The sequence below is a fragment of the Phasianus colchicus genome, chromosome 8 (assembly GCF_987193195.1).
Source record: "Phasianus colchicus chromosome 8, bPhaCol1.hap1.1, whole genome shotgun sequence".
Taxonomy (NCBI): domain Eukaryota; kingdom Metazoa; phylum Chordata; class Aves; order Galliformes; family Phasianidae; genus Phasianus; species Phasianus colchicus.
In genome coordinates this window covers 12,046,182-12,063,529 of record NC_143443.1, presented here as the reverse complement: position 1 = coordinate 12,063,529, position 17,348 = coordinate 12,046,182, and the positions used below count along the sequence as shown (strand labels likewise).

General features: G+C 55.5%; 2 protein-coding genes across 2 annotated transcripts; both read left to right on the top strand.

Annotated features, from left to right (window-relative positions):
- The first annotated feature begins 151 nt into the window (after positions 1-151).
- EIF4EBP2 (eukaryotic translation initiation factor 4E binding protein 2) lies at positions 152-1,784 on the top strand. The gene is made up of 3 exons (XM_031603088.2): positions 152-330; positions 534-707; positions 781-1,784. The coding sequence occupies exons 1-3, from the start codon at positions 192-194 to the stop codon at positions 810-812; spliced, it is 345 nt and encodes a 114-aa protein (XP_031458948.1). The 5' UTR covers positions 152-191; the 3' UTR covers positions 813-1,784.
- Positions 1,785-3,395: 1,611 nt separating this feature from the next.
- On the top strand, positions 3,396-17,348 carry PALD1 (phosphatase domain containing paladin 1). Its single transcript, XM_031602928.2, has 19 exons — positions 3,396-3,528; positions 5,887-6,078; positions 6,267-6,369; positions 6,445-6,624; positions 6,851-7,015; positions 7,258-7,494; positions 8,286-8,434; positions 8,518-8,614; positions 8,701-8,805; positions 10,964-11,059; positions 11,219-11,353; positions 11,584-11,700; positions 11,780-11,959; positions 12,692-12,889; positions 13,014-13,154; positions 13,419-13,490; positions 13,656-13,796; positions 15,541-15,696; positions 16,445-17,348. The coding sequence occupies exons 2-19, from the start codon at positions 5,894-5,896 to the stop codon at positions 16,595-16,597; spliced, it is 2,610 nt and encodes an 869-aa protein (XP_031458788.2). The 5' UTR covers positions 3,396-3,528; positions 5,887-5,893; the 3' UTR covers positions 16,598-17,348.

Here is a 17,348-nt window from a genome sequence, read left to right as displayed (position 1 = left end):
TCTCCGGCGGCCTCCCGTCCGAGATAAAACCGCGCGGACGGAGCCACGTGGCGCCGCTCCCCGCGCCGGGAGCCGAACTCGGGTCCCCCGGGCGGGAGCCGGGAGCCAGGAGCCCTCCTCCCCGCCGGACCACGTGTGGCGGCGGGCGGGGATGGCGCGGCCCCGCCCCGCGGGGACAATAGCGCGGGGCCATGGCGTCGGCGGGCGGCCGCCAGCACAGCCAGAGCCGTGCCATCCCCGCCCGCCCCGCGCCGCACGGAGACGCCGCTTCGCTGCCGCCCGGCTGCTGCACCACGCCCGGCGGCACGCTCTTCTCCACCACGCCGGGAGGTAAGAGCGTGAAGCCCTAAACGGCGCCCCGGATTTCAGCGTTCCCCGCGGCTGGGCCCCGGAGGGAGGCTAGGCCGTGCCGCCCGGAGGGGGTGAGGCTGCGGGCGGGGGGTTTCGGGGTCGGTGGGGGTCCCTCAGGGCGGCACGCCGCGGGGGAGAGCGCCCAGGAGACACGGACGCGTCCCCCGGCCCTCCCGCCGCAGGCACCCGCATCATCTACGACCGTAAGTTCCTGCTGGAGCGCCGCAACTCGCCCATGGCGCAGACCCCGCCGTGCCAGCTGCCCGACATCCCCGGCGTCACCAGCCCCGGGGCCGGCGACGAGCCCAAGGCCGAGCCCACCAGCCCCAGCAATCAGGACGGCAAGCCAGCGGCCGGTAAGCGGGCGGCCCCTCCCGGGCGTCCCCGAGCCGTGGGATGCCCACGTGCCTCTCTTGGTGTCTCTTGCAGGGGACGACGCGCAGTTCGAGATGGACATCTGACCCGGCGCCCGCCGCTCTCCTTCGCCATTGCCCCGTTTATTGGTCCGTTGTTTTGTTTTGTTTTTTTCCCCTCCCGTTTCGTTTGGGTCTTTCGCCGCATCGCCCCGCTCCATCCCCTGCCCTTAACTGGTCTTAAGGAACAGTGCCTGGAAATAGAGGTGCTGCCCGCTGGGCTCCTATCCTGGGCCTTCCCTGGGAAGTTTCAGCAGCCACGGCACGGGGAAGGCACTGGCACCTCCGTGCAGTGCAAACTCTTGGGTCCAGATTAGACCCCTCCAGCACCTGGGCTCCCAATTTCTATGGGGCCGCACGTGGCACGGAGCCCTCAGTTTTCCACTTTTTGGTACTAAAAAGAGGGACAACCACGATACGGGGAGAAGGGAGGGCCGAGCGGCAGCGTCTCTTCCCTCAAACCCCAACCTGTGCCATGGGGTTTGGGGTGGGCTTCATCGCCGGGTGCTTTTTGGGACGCTGTGAGCAAGCGAGTGCGAGTGGAAGTACGATGTGCGAGCGGCTGAGTGCTTGTGACACACACACAGATATATATGTTATATAGAGAGAAATATATTTTTCCTTAAAACGTTGGCCCTTGGGGGTCAGGCACAGCCCCGGAGCAGCCGGGGGACGCAGTGTGGCATGGGGAAGATGATGGCCATCAGCCACGCGGTGCCTTGCGGGACAGCTGCTCTGCGAGCCAAGAAAAAAAAACAATCAAGGACAAAGCAGACTTTCTACAGCTTTCTACGACGTTTCTACGACTTTCTACTGATCATTTTTCTCTTTTTGTTTTGTTTTAAACGGGATTCTGGCTGAAAAGCAAGGAGTGCCCGGCGTCTCGGGGCGGCTTCTCTGCTGTTCAGGGTTGTCGGTGGGTTTTTTGGTTTTCCTGTCTCCTGCACGGGAGGAGGAAAGCTCCCACCGGTGGTTGCTGTTACAGTGAGGTCAATAAAGATCTTGGTTCTACGACAGCGACACGCGTGGGGTTTCTTTGGCCTTAGCCCCATTTATCCACGTGGTGACTGCTCTTCTAAAACAGGATGTTTGCAGGGCAGAAGCATCTGCAGGGCATGGAGGTTCCTGGATGTGTAGCTGGAGAGCTACCAAGGAAAGTCCCGCTGGGGACGTCCTGGCAGATGGCACGACCACGAGCCGCTATGTCAAAAAGCTGTTCCAGAATGATCCAAAATGTGTTTTTTCTGATGGTAGCTTCCAAAACCAGGTGCAATGCTGGGACAGGCATGGCTCCACAGGCCTTCGCTGGCTCCCTGTTCAGCCAAGGAAAAGAAAACTCATAGATAAAAGGTTTTCTGGAGCAGGGAAAGAGGGCAGATAGCTGCCCAATGCACATTTTCACCTCCTTTTCTGAACTTTAGGAGAGCGAGGGGTGCTTTGGGGTTCCCCATCTCACCCAGAGGTTTGCAGCAGTGCCCCGTAGCAGTTGACTGTTGAGTAAACTGCAAATTCCCAGCCATTCCACAAGCTGGTGTGACATGCATTTTTGCCTCAAGCTCAGTGTGAAGATGCATTTAGCATCAGGGCATGGCTTCACTGTGGGTTCACATTTCCAACCGCTGCCTGAAGTCTGCTGCAGGGCAGAGGCCAGACTGCAAACCTGAGTTGCTGGGGTCTGCAAAGCTCAGGCTCCTGCAGGCAGGGGGAAGCCCTCGGTGCTCCATAGTGTTGGGGCTGCTGGCACACCCTGCTCCCCAGCCTTTACCATTTTCGGGCTGCCTCTGGGCTGCGTTTACATTCCTTTCCCTCCTTCCTGGTGACACCGACAGCTCCTTCTCCCTTTTCCCTCGGCCTGTTGGGCTTCTGTAAATATTTATGCACCGTGCTGGCGGTGCCTGCTGCACGGCCGGGGCATTTCGGGTCTCCAATGGGGAAGGCTCCTGAGTCCTCCCTGTGTGGCCGATGTGCTTCAAGTGGATTGTCTGGTTACAAAGGAAGGACAAACACGTGTGGAGCTTGGCTCTGGGGCATCCGAGAGAACACGTGCCAGCTGGGTGGCTCCCTGATGCCGGAGTGGGGATGGGTGCAGGAGATGGTGGGTGCCTGCGGAGAGGGAATGGGGACGTGGCTCAGTAGGACTGAGTGATCTTAGAGGTCTTTTCCCAACTTTATGACTCTCTAATTCAATCCAATGAATGTGCTGGGGGCTGTAGGGTGTTCGGGGGCAATGTGCCAGGGCGTCCCCAAGGGATGGCGACTGTGACCGGGGGGCTGCTGTGTACTAATGGTCCCTAATGGGGCTGGGTGCTGCTACACTCTGGGGGATACCTCGAGGGGAAACGGGCTGGATCTGGGGGCTGCAAAGTGCCAGGGAGACCCCGGGGGGCTGCAGTAAGCCGTGAGGTCCCAAAGTGGAAAGGTGCCGACCCCAAGGGTTGCGGGCTGCAACGCTCCCTGGGGTCCTGGGGGCCGCGGCTGCCGACCTCCCCCCTCTCCCCCCGCCCCCAGGCTCAGCCTCCGGGAGCGGGGCGGTGCCACGGCGGGACGCGGGCGGAGCCGGGCGGCAGCGGGCGGAGCCGGGCGGCAGCGGGGCCGCTTAAACCCGTCCCGCCGCCCCGCCCCGCACCCGGACCGACGGCCGGAGGGACGCGCGGACGCAGGCGGTGGGCGGCCGCGGGGCTGCTCCGCCAGCCCGGGCCCCGCAGCCCCGATGGGGCCGGCCCGGAGCCGCCCCCGGCAGCGCTGAGCCGCACGGAGCCGCCAGGTACCAAGCGCTGGGGGGCGGAGCGGGGGGCTGCGTGGATGCTCGGGTCTGCATCCCTCGGTCGCTCCCCCGGGGGAACCGCGGGCCGGGAGCCCCGTGCAGCCCTCGCCGTGCGCGGGGCAAAGCGACGGGACGGGACTCCTGGCCACGTCCCGCAGCGCTGCGGGGCTGCTCTCCCGTCGTTATCCCGCGGGGTGCCGCTCCGGGCTTTCTAGGAACGCTGCGAAGCGCTGGAGGCTTGGCTAGTTTCGGTGGGTTTGGGAGCCGAGCAGCTCCTGGTGAGCGCTGCGTTTCCGACGCCCCGCGGTGGTATTTCTCACCTTTTCTTTGAGCTTTCTTTGCGCTGAAGCGAGCCGCTTCCTTCCGGCGCAGGCTGCTGCGAGAGGACCCTGTTGGAAGGGACCCTTACGGTCATCGGGCTCAGCTCCAGTTGCAATCCGAGAGGAGCTGGGCCTTGATTCCTTCCCCTTTTCCAACTTTTAAATACGTATTTTAAGCCACTCAGTGTGCTTCGCGGTGCTTTCTTCCTGACCGCTCCAACCCAGCTGGCTCTCTCCTGCCTCAGAGAGGATGTGCTGTCCCATCCCTTCGTTGTTTTTTTTGTTTCTTTCTTTTTTTTCTTTTTTTTCCATAGGGTATTTTTGTTTTTGGGGAAAGGGGTGAGAGAGCAGGGGCAGCACCACGCTCCATCACTTCCTCCCTCCGGTGATGCCGCGTGCTCCCCGCTCCATCCGGCGGTGCTTCCTGCCCACCCCCGCGACCCTCCGGGGAGCACCGCACGTTTCCCATTTTGGGGTTAAATCCCCGGTTGTGGGGCAGCTCAGGGCCACGGCCCGCTTGGCACAAAGCTTTCCCCTTGGTAGTGGCGTAGCCGTCCTAATTTAGGAAGCTGTAAACGAGCAGCTTGCAGGGAAGGGTGTAATTTGGGGGTTTCTCCCAGGGAGAGGCTGTGTTAACAGAGCTGAGGACAAGCGGCCGTGGCACTGGTTCCCCTATAGACAGTGCAAAACCTGGGTGGGACACCCAGGATCAGTGAGGTGCTTTCCTCGCCAAAACATTAAAAAATCTCTCTATATTTTAACTGAAATGCAACGCTGGGGGTGCAGCAGTGGTTTGTTTGTCCTCGCTCCTCCCGCTGACAATGAGGCAGCCAGGGCAAGTGCACGCTTCCTCCCACCGTGGCAGATGCATCCTGCAGCTGGGCCCACCCGCTATATTTAGGCTATTGTTAGTGCTGGCCTTGGGCCCCTGCCAGCTCCCCGTGCCGTGGGGGTTGGACCCATGTGTGGGGGCTGACATGGTGGGAAACAGTGGGGCGAGGTCAGGAGTGCCGACGGGTGAGTGGGAGCGCTGCTCTTTTCCACCGGTTTGGTGGAGAAGGGCTGTATGGTTTGCAAGTAGCAAACAAGCAATGGGATTTATTTATTTTGGTTTAGAGGAAAGAAGTGGCTTTTCACAAGGTGGCCAAAAATCCAGTCTTGGTGACAAAGCCTGTTTGCAAGGCAGCAGAGCAGACTGCAGAAGCATCTGTGGGTTGGGGTGCCGGTTACACATCAGAGCACAGCTCCCAGCACATGCTGTGTCCATGCAGCCGAGCCCCAGTGCTGTGCATTTGCTACAGAAGCAAGAAAAGCGCCTTTTTCTTCCTGGGCTTAACAGGAAGAACAGGCACAGCATTGTCCTGGAGCGGCCGAGCGTGGCGGGATGCTGCTGGCTGTCCTCTGCTCCCCTTTGGAGTCCTCTGTATGCATGCAGGCACATGTCTGCAGGCACATACATGTTCACACATGAGGATGTGCATGCATGAGCGTGCACATGTTGGCATGCACATGTATGTGCCTCTGTGAGCACAGGAAAGCCTACTGCAATCCTGGTGTGCAACAACAAATGCAGCGTGCTGGGAATGAGCCTGGGAAGAAATCAGAGTGCTGGAGCACTTAGCTGTATTTCACTGCTCTTCACGCATTTTCCATGCTCGTGGAGCGCGCTGGGGCACAGGAGGCTAATGGCTGTCCTGCCGGGACGGGAAGCAGCAGGTCACTCTGCAGTGCCATCTGCTGACTCATCACATTTTGGGGGCTGGCTCCAGGGTTTCTCCTTTTCTCCCCTTCCCAGCCCTGATGGCAGAGAAGCCGTGCTGGGAATTCAGCCATGGTGGGGCTGGACCCTGCCTAGAGGACGAGGGGGGAAAAAGCCCATAAGGAGAGCGGGAAGGAAATTGGAGAGCACGGGAAGGGCAGGGTTCGTGTTTCTTCGGAAATGGGCCTCCCCTTGCTGTGCTGGGGCAGCTGAAAAAATTCCTCTCCCTTTACCATTCTCCCTCCCTCCCCCCAACCCTGTTTTTCTGTCCCCGTGCAGCCTGTGGATGATGGGCACGACCGCCAGCACGGCTCAGCAGACTGTCTCGGCCTCCGCCTTTGAGAGCGTGCACGGCATTGGCACCATGGAGGACCAACGCTCCCTGAGCATCCACTCCTTCCAGACCCTTGGGCTGCACAATAGCAAGGCCAAGTCCATCATCACCAACAAAGTGGCACCAGTGGTCATCACGTGAGTCCCAGCAGCCACCTGCAAGCCCTTCATGCTGTCTCCAGATTGGACACTATCCTTTCTTGGTTCATTTCAAACCCTCTCTATCCTCTGTTGCATGTTCCTCTCTTTCTCCATGCTTTTGGCAAGAAGAAATCCCTACTTATTTATTTTTGGGTAACCTTACCTTCTGCGTGTGGTTTCTCCAGGTATAACTGCAGGGAGGAGTTCCAGATCCATGATGATCTGCTAAAGGCCAACTACACGGTGGGACGCATCTCTGAGGCCACACTGGAGCACTACCTGGTGCAGGTTGGCATTGCTGCTCATTGCTCCTACACGCTTTCCATGCTTGGATCCTGTTCCATCTTCTTTCTTATCCTGCAGGGGAAATATTTCATGGTCAGAGATGTGTACAGCAAGTTGGATGTCTTGAACACTACCGGCAGCTGTGGTGCTCCGAATTTTCGGCAAGCCAAAGGAGGCTATGCGGTGTTTGGTATGGGTCAGCCCAGCCTCAATGGCTTCAAGCTTGTGCTGCAGAAACTGCAGAGAGAAGGCCACAAGGTTGGTGCAGCGGGAGCAAGTGTGGCTTTAAAGCTGAGTGCTTCTGCTCTTGTTTGTGGGAGAGGATCTGTAGATTGTCGTGGAAGTCGAGGGGATATCTGTGGGGAGAGCGGCTTCGTCTCAGAGCTGCTGGCTGGTCTGTGGAGGAGGCTGGCACAGGGTTTTGGGAAGCCTTTTCCTCTGCCGCATGTGTGGTGTCATCCCTCATCTGTGGCCATCTTCCCAGGAGTGTGTCTTCTTCTGTGTTCGTGAGGAGCCCGTGCTGTTCTTGCGGGTGGAGAGCGACTTTGTGCCCTACACACCACGGGGCAAGGAGAACCTCCATGAGAACCTCCACAGTTTGCAGAAAGGGCTGCGTGTGGAAGACCTGGAGCTCACCATCCGCAAAGAGGTGAACCCCATGGGCTGGGGGAGATGCTGGGGCCTTGGTAGGGTTCTCCATCTTCTAGTGCACAGCTCTGCATCCTTGCGTGTCCAAGAAAGCAAAAAATCAGAAGCACTGAGATGGGGGTTGTGCCCGTTCCCCGCCTTTGGACATCTCATGGAGGGGTTTGAAGCAGACAGATGCCGCGTGGGGCTCCACACTCATCTACCAGGCCCGTAGGCGTTGATGGCAATCTCCATCTCCACTAGATCCACGACTTTGCACAGCTGAGCGAGGGAGTCTACTACGTCTACAATGACATCGAGCGCTTTCGGGACGAGCCGCACACCGTGCGGGTGCAGGGTGAGGAGGACATCCATGTGACAGAGGAGGTATATCGCCGGCCCATCTTCCTCCTGCCCACCTACCGCTACCACCGCCTGCCCCTGCCTGTGGATGGGGCCCCTCTGGAGGAGCAGTTTGATGCTTTCATCTGTTTTCTTAGGGTGAGCCATGCAAAACCGTGGGGATTTCAGGGTGAGATTTGCTTCTCCAGTTTTCTGGGACCGGTGGGAAGGGCTGTTACTCCTGCACTTAAGTAAAGGAACCGTCTCCACCCCTGGCAGAGTGCTGGAGATATTCCTGGAATTATAGAATGGTTTGGGTTGGAGGGGAGCTCTAAATTCCAACCCCCCTGCTATGGGACCCTCCCACTAGACCAGGTTGCTCACAGCACCATCCAGCCTGGCCTTGGTAGCTCCTTGTTTAGGCTGATTAATTTTGGGTGGACTTTATTTTGATAGCCCTTCATATACCAATATACCAATACTAAACCAATGTGCAGGCTCGGTGTCACCATAGTCTTCCCTCTTCTAAAATAAAACAGAAGTTCTTTCTGTGCAAAGTAGCCTGTCTGGGGAAGCACCAGCTGAAGGGGTCCCTGAGGTTACCTTCTTCCCCTTTTGGCTTCATGTAATAGGGAGCCTGTGCATGCGATTGTGTGCTGTTCCTGCTTGTCCTTGCTGGAAGTGACCATTTCTCATGCCTCCCAGCATTCCTGCACACGCAGCTCCTGTTTGGGAAAAATGGTCTGGGTTTGGTACAAATGCTTTTGGTGGTGGGCCTGGTGTGGAAGATTGGGGATGGGTAGTGGGACTAATGGTGATCCCATCATTGATTTATGGAAGAAGGGATCATCACTGATTGGGCTGTCCATCAGCCTGGTCACCATGAGGAGATGTCCATGCCTGTGCTCTCCTTGCCTCTGGGCACCATCCATCCCTGTCTCACTTCCTAGGAGAGCCCTGGCCTGCTGCTGCGGGATCCCAGCTGCCCACCTCCAGCACTGCTCTTCAGCTGCCAGACTGGTGTGGGCAGGACCAACCTGGGCATGGCCTTGGGCACCCTCATCCTCTACCACCACCGGGGAGCAGCACCAAAGCCTGAGTAAGCGAGACAGTCCCAGGGTGGCCAGGATGGCCAGGGTGCTCATTGGTTTAATGGCCTCTTCCTCCTTTTTCCACGGGCAGCCCCCTGCATCCACCCAAAACGTCGCCAAGGGCCAGGTTTCGGGTCATCCAGAGCTTCATTGAGATGGTACCCAAAGGGCAACAGATGGTGGAGGAGGTAAGTAGGGGGGGTCTGCTAAACCCATGCTGACCTCAGGGTGGGCAAGGTGGGCTTCCTCTGCTCACTGGCTCTCCCTGCTCAAGGTGGACAGCGTGATTGCCTCCTGCTCAGAGATGCATGACATGAAGGAAGCTGTCTATGAGTCCAAGAAGAAGCTGGAAGGGATTGGAGAAGACTACCAGATCCAGGTACTGCTGCTAGGGTGACATCTCCCTCTCCAAAACTCCATGGAGCACCAGTCAGGGCCCCCCTTAGTGAGCCATTAGATAGAGGATTGCTCAGCTGCCTTTATAACCCCGCTCTGTGCATGGTAATTTATAGAAATGTTTTCATGAGCAGATCGGAAGAATGTAAATTATAAAAATTCAAAACTTCCTGTGCTCTGGAAGCTTCCCAGGGGTGTGTGAACCTGGAAGGTTGTGAAGGTTTTTCCTGTTTAAGCGCCATGAAGTTGAGCAGGCTGGGGCTTCAGGGAAACCTGACTTCTTATTTTGAGCATTGTCTCTGATTCTGGCAGATGCCTTTGAGGCAGATCATACCCTATGCCTTTATTTTTTGCTATCCTTAAAACTGCAGAATGAGTGGGTTGGGATCCAGCATCTCCTCTGGCTTTTCCATTCAGGCTTCTTTTGGCTGACTGAGAAGACTCAGATCCCAGTTGCCCTCCACTTTTAACTTCCCTTCCAGCCTTTCTGGGGATGAATTTTTCCATTGGGGTGTGAGGAACACGCCACTAGAGTGAGGAACCCCAAATTCCATCCTTCCCTGTTTATTTCCTGGGGCAGATTTGCGTCTGCTTGGTGCTCCTTGATGTGATGGCACATGCTGTTGTGTACTGTAGGGGGACTCTTGGCTAGGGGGCCAAGTGTGGAGAGAGCTGTAGGGGCACCCATGGGTGCCCTTTTGGGGCACTTTGGGGGCAAAGGGTCATCTGGCTGACCCTCCATTCACACTGGGGAGGGCTGCTCTGTGTCCTCCTCGACAGTGGAAAACAAATGGCAGGGGATTGCTGTAAATTAGCCCAGAGGAGTGTTTATTTGAAGTCTGCACGTAGCAAGAGCACGTTTAAACAATGGCAAGGGGCCAGGAAAATGTGCTGGGTGATGTGGGTGGGGGGAGAGAAGGAGAGGAAAGGACTCTGCGGGCACAGAGGAGTTGGGTGGGTGGGGGATGTATTGGGGGGAAGGAGTTTGAGCTCCTGGAGTGATGCAGCAGTGATGTGGTGAAGGGTCTTGGGTGGGATGCTCAGCCCCATCCCTGCAGTGCCTGGCCCTTCCCAGGCCTGACCCTGGTGTGACTCCATGCTCCTGGGCTCTGTTGTGAGTTATGGGAGCCAATGTACTGCTCTGACTCTTGATAAATGACAGCAGGCCGGATTTGTCTTGTGGATCACAAGTAAATATTCATGACTCAATGCCATCGCGTCGGCAGTGTGTAAAGCCTGCTTGCCAAGTCTGCCTGCAATGCAGGAAAGGATCTTCTGCAATGCATGTCTTAACGGGGTTTCTATCATGTCCAGGATGGGGCTTTTGCTCACTGGGATTCGGGGCTCATTAGGAATAGGGGCAGGTTGTGTGTGTCCCCCTGGGGTCTATCTCATGGACCACAATCTCCAAAGAGGCTTTGTGAGAACCTCATGTAGAGTTGGATTCTCTTCAGCTCGTCCTGAGGTTTTGAGCCTGCATCCCCAGGGGAAAGCTCATTGGTTTCTGGGGAAACCCCATGGCTCTTAGGGAAACCTGATGGCTGGAGCATCACATCTGGAGGCCATAGTGGTGTCCAAGGCAGTGTTGGTATCTTGTGTTGATCAAACCCCTCTGTTTGGGTCTTGCTCTCCCAGTAGCATCTGGACATTGTATCTCCTGGACAGGCAGGCAGGCTGTATTGTGTTGGACCTGCTCCTGGTGCGTCCTTGGGTGAAAGGGAAGGCTTTGCTTGATCTGAAATGCAAACTTATAGCTCCAAGCATCGCTTAATATGGAAAAAAAAATTGAAATGTTTCACTTAAAATATGAATAAAAAAAAAAAAGGTACCAAATACTATTCCAAATATAGTTCTGTAGTTTTTTTTTTTTTTGACTGCCATCCTATCCTCATTTGAAAGCAGCTTGGTGAAGCTGGTATGAAAATGCTAAAAACCTTCTTAGGGACTTAAATGGCATTTCTGCCTCCTTTTCCCCCAAAACAGTACTTAGCAAGCTGGCCTGAGGCAGTTTTTCCTTGCTTATCTCCTCCTCAGCAGGCATGTGGTGCTCTCCTGCCCAGTGTCCCCAGGCTCCAGCAGGAGCTGCTCCTGCCCTGTGATCCACCATGGATGTGATGAATGCCCCATGTGTTTGCTTTTAGGGGAACAGCACCAAAGACTATTTCCTCCAGAGGACTCTGCAGAGCCTTGAGCGCTATTTCTACCTGATTGCCTTCAACTACTACCTTCATGAGCAGGTAAAGGCCACGTCTCCTGGCTGGGTGGTGGGAGGGCAGGGCGATGTCTCAAGCTACAACGGGAGGAGGATGGCATCACCATTGATATTTTTGGAAGCGTGCGGTGGGGGGGCGAGCCTAGGCTGATGGCGCGCCCCCTCCCCGGCCCCCCGCCGGCAGTACCCCCTGGGCTTTGCCCTCAGCTTCAGCAGGTGGATGTGCCGGCACCCTGAGCTCTACCGGCTGCAGGCGAGCATGAACTCCTCCGAGCTCACCATCACCGGGGACCTCATCACCAAGGGGACGCGAGTGTTGGTGAGTGCCTTGCCGGGGTGTAGGGACAGGGCTGGTTGTCTGCTGGGGCTGGCACTGTCTTGGGATGCTCAACTTCAAGGAGATTTGGGGTGGGTGAAGCAAGGGGTTCTCCGTGGTAAGGCAGGTGTTGAGTCTTGGGCCTCCAGGTCCATGTCCTCAGCAAGGATGGGTGTGTTTCTAGCGATGCCTTGTGCACGCCAGCGTGCCCAGCACTGTCTGTTCTGCCACAGGTGGTGGACGAGCGCTTCTGCCCGGATGTGCTGAGCACTGCAAAAGAGATGAGTGTAGCCAATTTCCGACGGGTGCCTAAGATGCCCATCTATGGGACAGCACAGCCCAGCTCCAAGGTGAGAGGCAGGTGCCCTGTGGCAGGCAGGGCCACCCCTTTGGGTGCCATCCCCTCACCTTGGTTACCCCTCCCCCCAGGCCCTTGGCAGTGTCCTGCGGTACCTGACAGATGCAAAGAGAAAGCACTCGCACATCTTGTGGGTCAGCCTGCGAGAAGAGGTGGTGTTGGAGGGGAATGAGCAAATCTACACACTCAGGGAGCCAGGAAGCCTCGACCAGCTCATCCCTGTGCCGGTATCCACACCTGAGCAGCTGGAGGTGAGCCTGGGGTTTGGGGTGCACGTTGGTGTGCTTGGTCCTGCCTTGGGGTAATGCATTCTGGTGCAATGCCTGTTGAAGGCATCTCCTCTTTGCATATGAGCATCTTTGCTGGGGATCACCGGAAGCACAGGGGCTTTGCCCCAAATGGTGCCAAGGGAAGGATGCACAAAGGTTTCACATGGGCTTGTGTGAAATCTGCTCCCTAGTGTGTTCATGGCTGGTGCTTCAGGCTTCCTCCTTCCCTCTGTCACGTCTCTTTGCTCCAAAATTTTACTCTATGGCCCATTTCAGCTAAATTTGGCCTTGCATTACATTCCTGTGAGCTTTCTGCAGATAACTGGATGTGGGACAGAGGTGTAGATCATGTCCCTTATGAGGAAAAGGCATCTCTCTCTCTGCTGAGCCCTCATGAGAGAGATGACCCTGGGAAATGAGTCTTAGCCCCTCACCCACTATAGCTACTTGTTTGGTTTTTTTCTTTTGGATGGTGAAGGGGATTTTGCTGCCAGCAGCATCTTGGCTGCATGGAGAAGCTTTCTGGGGTCTTGGGCATGGCAGTGCTGAAGGTCTCTGGAGAGAAGTGGTGGCCAGGGCATGGAGTGTGGGTCTGTGTCAGGCTGTATCTTAAAACATAAAAATATTGGGGAAAGAAAAAACAAACAAGGGAAACGGGTGGAAGAGGAGTAGGTCTTATAGTTCTAGTGGTGAGGTTTTCTCTGTCCTTTGCAGAAACTTGAGTCCACACTGAAGGGTGACCTGCTGAAGTCACAGAAGTGGCTGGAGGTCTACCTGGAAGCAGAGAAGCAGATGAAGATGTTCAAGAGCTGTTTGACTACACAGGAGATCTTCAACCAGCACAAAAGCACCTGCCAGGGCCTGACCTACCGGCGCATCCCCATCCCTGACTTCTGTGCTCCAAAGGAGCAGGTAGCAGCACTGCCACCACATCCTCAAGCTGCCTTCCACCTTTTTTTTTTTTTTTTTTTTTTTGGCTGGGGGCAGGGGATGGGTGAGACCACCCTCCTTAAAACCCTTGGTGTTGCTCTCACAGGACTTTGACCGGCTGCTGGAGGCGATGAAGAGTGCCCTGGCTGAGGACTCACGGACAGCCTTTGTGTTCAACTGTGCCAGTGGCCGGGGCAGGACCACCACAGCCATGGTCATTGCTGTCCTCACACTCTGGCACTTCAATGTGGGTACCATGCTTTCAGCTGGTGGGGGCTGTAGGGACAGTTCCTTTTTTTTTTTTTTTGTTGCCTCTATGTAGCCACAAAGGAACTCTAGAAGGAGTGGAGATGTGTCCCCAGTTGTCATGTTCCTGCGGAGTGGTGGGAGGCTCTGCAGGAATGAAGGGTTAAGGGTGGGAGAGGTGTAGTTCTTCTCTTTCAGAGTAGATGGGGGTAAAACTTCAGATGTGCCAAGTGTGTAACACTCCGTCCTTCTCTGCCTCCTGCAGGGCATCCCTGAGATGAGTGAGGAGGAGATTGTGAGTGTGCCTGATGCCAAGTACACTAAAGGGGAGTTCGAGGTGAGTCCTGCAGCCAGTGTAGCCCCATGCTGTAGAGTCTCCAAAGTCCTGTGAGATATGCTCGGGGGAGGATGGTCCTTTCCTGGGCTGGGGGTTGAGCGTGGGCATGGAGTGGTTGGGTTGAGAGCAGCAGGTGAAGCTCCTACTGCTCTACCCATGTTTCAGGTAGTGATGAAGGTGGTCCAACTCCTGCCTGACGGTCACCGGATGAAGAAGGAGGTGGATATGGCCCTGGACACGGTCAGTGAGACCATGACGCCCATGCATTACCACCTCCGAGAAATCATCATCTGCACCTACCGGCAGGTGAGCAATGCCCTTTTCTGCTGTATGGCTGAACCACCAGAACCCACATCAGGCAGCCACATCATGGATAAGGGTGGGGCCTCACATCAAAGCTGCGTGGCATGTCACCAGAGAGAAACCAGGGCTCCCTGGGTGGTGGCTTTGGGGTTCCTTCACTGATATTTTTTTTCCCCATCAAAACAGGAAAATACAGCAAAGCCTGACAGCTCCCACGTGCTCTGTTCACCACAACTGGTTATGGGGTGAGGAGCAAAAAGCAGAAGATTAAGTTGATGATGGATTTACTACTCATTGTGGTCCCTTACCCAAAGCAATGGGGGCTTGAGGGTCGAGGTGGTCCAAACCAGTCCAGCATCCCTTGCTGTGCTGAATCTCGCATCCCATCCCTCCTGCTGCAGCCGGCAGAGGGCAGGGCTGCTCTGTCCTCTTCTCCTTCCATCCCTTCCGGCTCCTCCGATTTGAGGAGGAGGAACACCCGGGCGTCGCAGCTGGCTGAGCCATGCGCTTCTTGGCAGCCTTGCCTTTGCAGAGCTGTGATGACGGTGCGAGCTGCTCCCATTCATTAGCATTATTATTTTTTGGAAGGCGGCTGCCCGCCCGTTCCCGCGACCTCCTCGTGGCCCTTGCTGGCACTTGGCAGTGAGGAGCAGTGCATGGGTGTTCCTGGGCCATATCCTGTTTCCCAGCCAGCTGCATCCAGCCCGCCCTGATGGCCCAGTGGGGAAGGAAGATAAGCAGGGAGTCATCCGCTGCCCTGTGTTCCCCTTGCCCTACAAAGAGCCTTTTATTGCTGCCCTGGAGGCATTGTGTGCAAATGTTTTAATGCGGTTTTTTTTTCTTTCCCCAAAATCTGAGCTTAGGATGGGCAGGCTCCATGGGGACATCTCTGCTCCAACTGGAAGAAAGGTGTGCGCTTCCAGGTGTACACAGTCCCACTGTGGGCAGGTTTTGGTTGCATCCTGCTCTTTGTTTCGTCTTTGGTTGATGGGAGCAGTGTTTGGTTCTTGCAAGGGACCTTTGCAGGGTCAGGGCGAGCAGGATGGAAGGAAAATGTGTTTTGGTGCTCAGCTCAGATTCCTTCCTACCCCTTCCCATCCTAAACTGGGAGGAAAAGATAGATTGATGCCTTCCTTCCGCTACTGGAGGATGTGTTGTTCTGGGAGGTTTCCTTGATGGGAGCTTCTGCAGAAGCTGGCAGCAATAGCCAGCTGCTTCCTTCTGTCTCAGCAGCAGAGATATCCAACAAGAATTGCATGTTCATATGATCCATCTGAAGATGATGACATCCATTAGGTTCCTTGGCTTAGTGGGCATTTCTGTGGGGCTATGTTGCTCTGTTGTTGTCTTTAAGGCAGTTGTTTCCTGCCCCTCTCCCACCTTTTCTAACCAAACGTGAAGCCAAACTCTTGTCAGGATCTGCTCTGTGCAAGTACCCATGCATACACCTGACATCTTTCCCAGTGCAGAACTGATCACATGGTATTGCTACGAGTAGGGCTCTGAATCAGTTGGGGAAGAAAAAATAACAAAGCATGGTTTTCAATAATGGGAACACTTGTTTCCAAAACTGGTAGGGCATAGCTTACATGTGGAGAGAGGCAGGATGCTGGGCACGGGCATGCATTTAGTAACACCTCCTCTATTTCTGAAGGCTGCAGGGCACAAAGGGAAGCTTTTTATATGCTGCAAACCACAGCACTATGAGAGCTTGGGTTGCCAAGCAGATTCTTCCTTGCTCTCACAGGGGCGGTCGGGCAAGGATGAGCAGGAGCGGCGGCTGCTGCGGCTGCGGAGCCTGCAGTACCTGGAGCGCTACATCTACCTGATCCTCTTCAATGCCTACCTGCACCTGGAGAAGAAGGACTCCTGGCAACGGCCCTTCAGCCTCTGGATGCGTGAGGTAGGCTTCTGTTTGGGCCAAAATCTGGTATGATGCAGTGCCTGGGGAGGGAGGGTGCCTGTGTTCTTATCTATCACTCGCATGTAGGTGTGCAGTGTGTGTTGGACCCAGCCTGCTGCTACCTCTTGCTGCTAGGACCCAACATTTGGTGCTGTGCTCCCAGCGCTGGGAAAGCTCCTATTTCAACACAGTATCTTGAATAAGCTATTAATTAACCTATATGCATGGAGACACACAGAGCGTTAGGGAAATAGTGCACCTCTGCAAGGTGACAGAACCTCATCCCTCGCCCCATGCCACCAATTTATGATGGGGGAAAAATTCCTGGCTTCTAGGTTCTTGTAGTCAGGCTAGGATGCCCAGCTTGTCCCTGCTCCTGCCCCAACTTCTTGACTCCTCCGGGAAGACTTCAAATCTGAGGTGTCCTCCCCAGGTGCCCCATTTGGGAAGATGCTGAGCCCCACTGAGCATCAAAGGTCCCTTTGGCTCCAGCACAAGTGCTGTGCTTTCAGTATTTATTTAAAAAAAAAAAAAAAAAACCAACAAGGCCACATTGTAACTTTATTTCCGGAAGGGCGCCAAAGCTAACAAACCATAAAGCTGCTTATAAAACCCAGCAGCGGCAGCCGGAGGAAGGCTCGGGGAGGGGTCGGTGCCATGCAGGCGCGGTGGGCTTGGGTCACGCAAGGAGATGCTGTGCAGCCATTCATCTGCAGCAAAACTAGCTCACCCTCTGCTGTGCTTCCAGGTGGCGGCCGTGGCTGGTGTGTACGAGGTGCTGGATGGGCTGGGCTTCCCTGAGCTGGAGCAGCTGGAGGATGAGGAGCCACTGCAGAGGCTGCGCGGGCGCTGGAGGGCGCAGAGCGGGGCCGGCTGGCCCAGCCGTGGGAACTTCGTGTAGGGACAGAGACTGCGTGCCCCCAAAATGAGAAGGGAGGAAAAAAAAGAACTAGTAAGAGGGGAGAGGGAGGGAGGGAAGAGCCTTTGAGCATGAGAATTAGGGTCAGGGGTTCTTCGAGATGCAATAAAGATGTAAATTGAACAAGAAGCTGTTGGACAGGTGCTTGCGAGGGAGCATGAGTGTCTATATGTGTGTCTGCATACTGACATACAGCAATATTTGTAAGTATGTACTCATACACTTGTAAAATAAGTGTTTGTATGCATACCTATACAAACATCTATGTGTATATCCACACCCAAAGCTTTGCATCTTGCTTTGGGACTTGCAGCCTTCCCCCTCCTCGCACACTGGGAATTCTCAGTAGCTGGTGGTATTTGCTCATTCTTCCTAATCTTTTTAGCTGTGGAAGCAATACATTGGAGCATCCAATGTCCAATGGTGGTTGGAGTCTCAGAGCATCCATATCCAACAGAAGCACTTGGGAAAACAGTGGGACTTCTGCCTCTGTGCGTTAGGCTTTCAGAAAATACATCTGGATTGCACCTGAAAACATAATTAATAGGCATAATGAATGGATTCTTTTTTAATTGGGTGCAAAATGATCAAGAAGGGATGCAGGGCTCCCTCCTGCTGGCACCCCTGTGCTTAAGGATGGCTGGAACAGTCTCCTTTCATCCACTGCCAGCAGCAGGAGGCGCAGACAGTGGAGAGCAGAAAGGGGAGGCTGGAAAAAAAATTATTTAAAAAT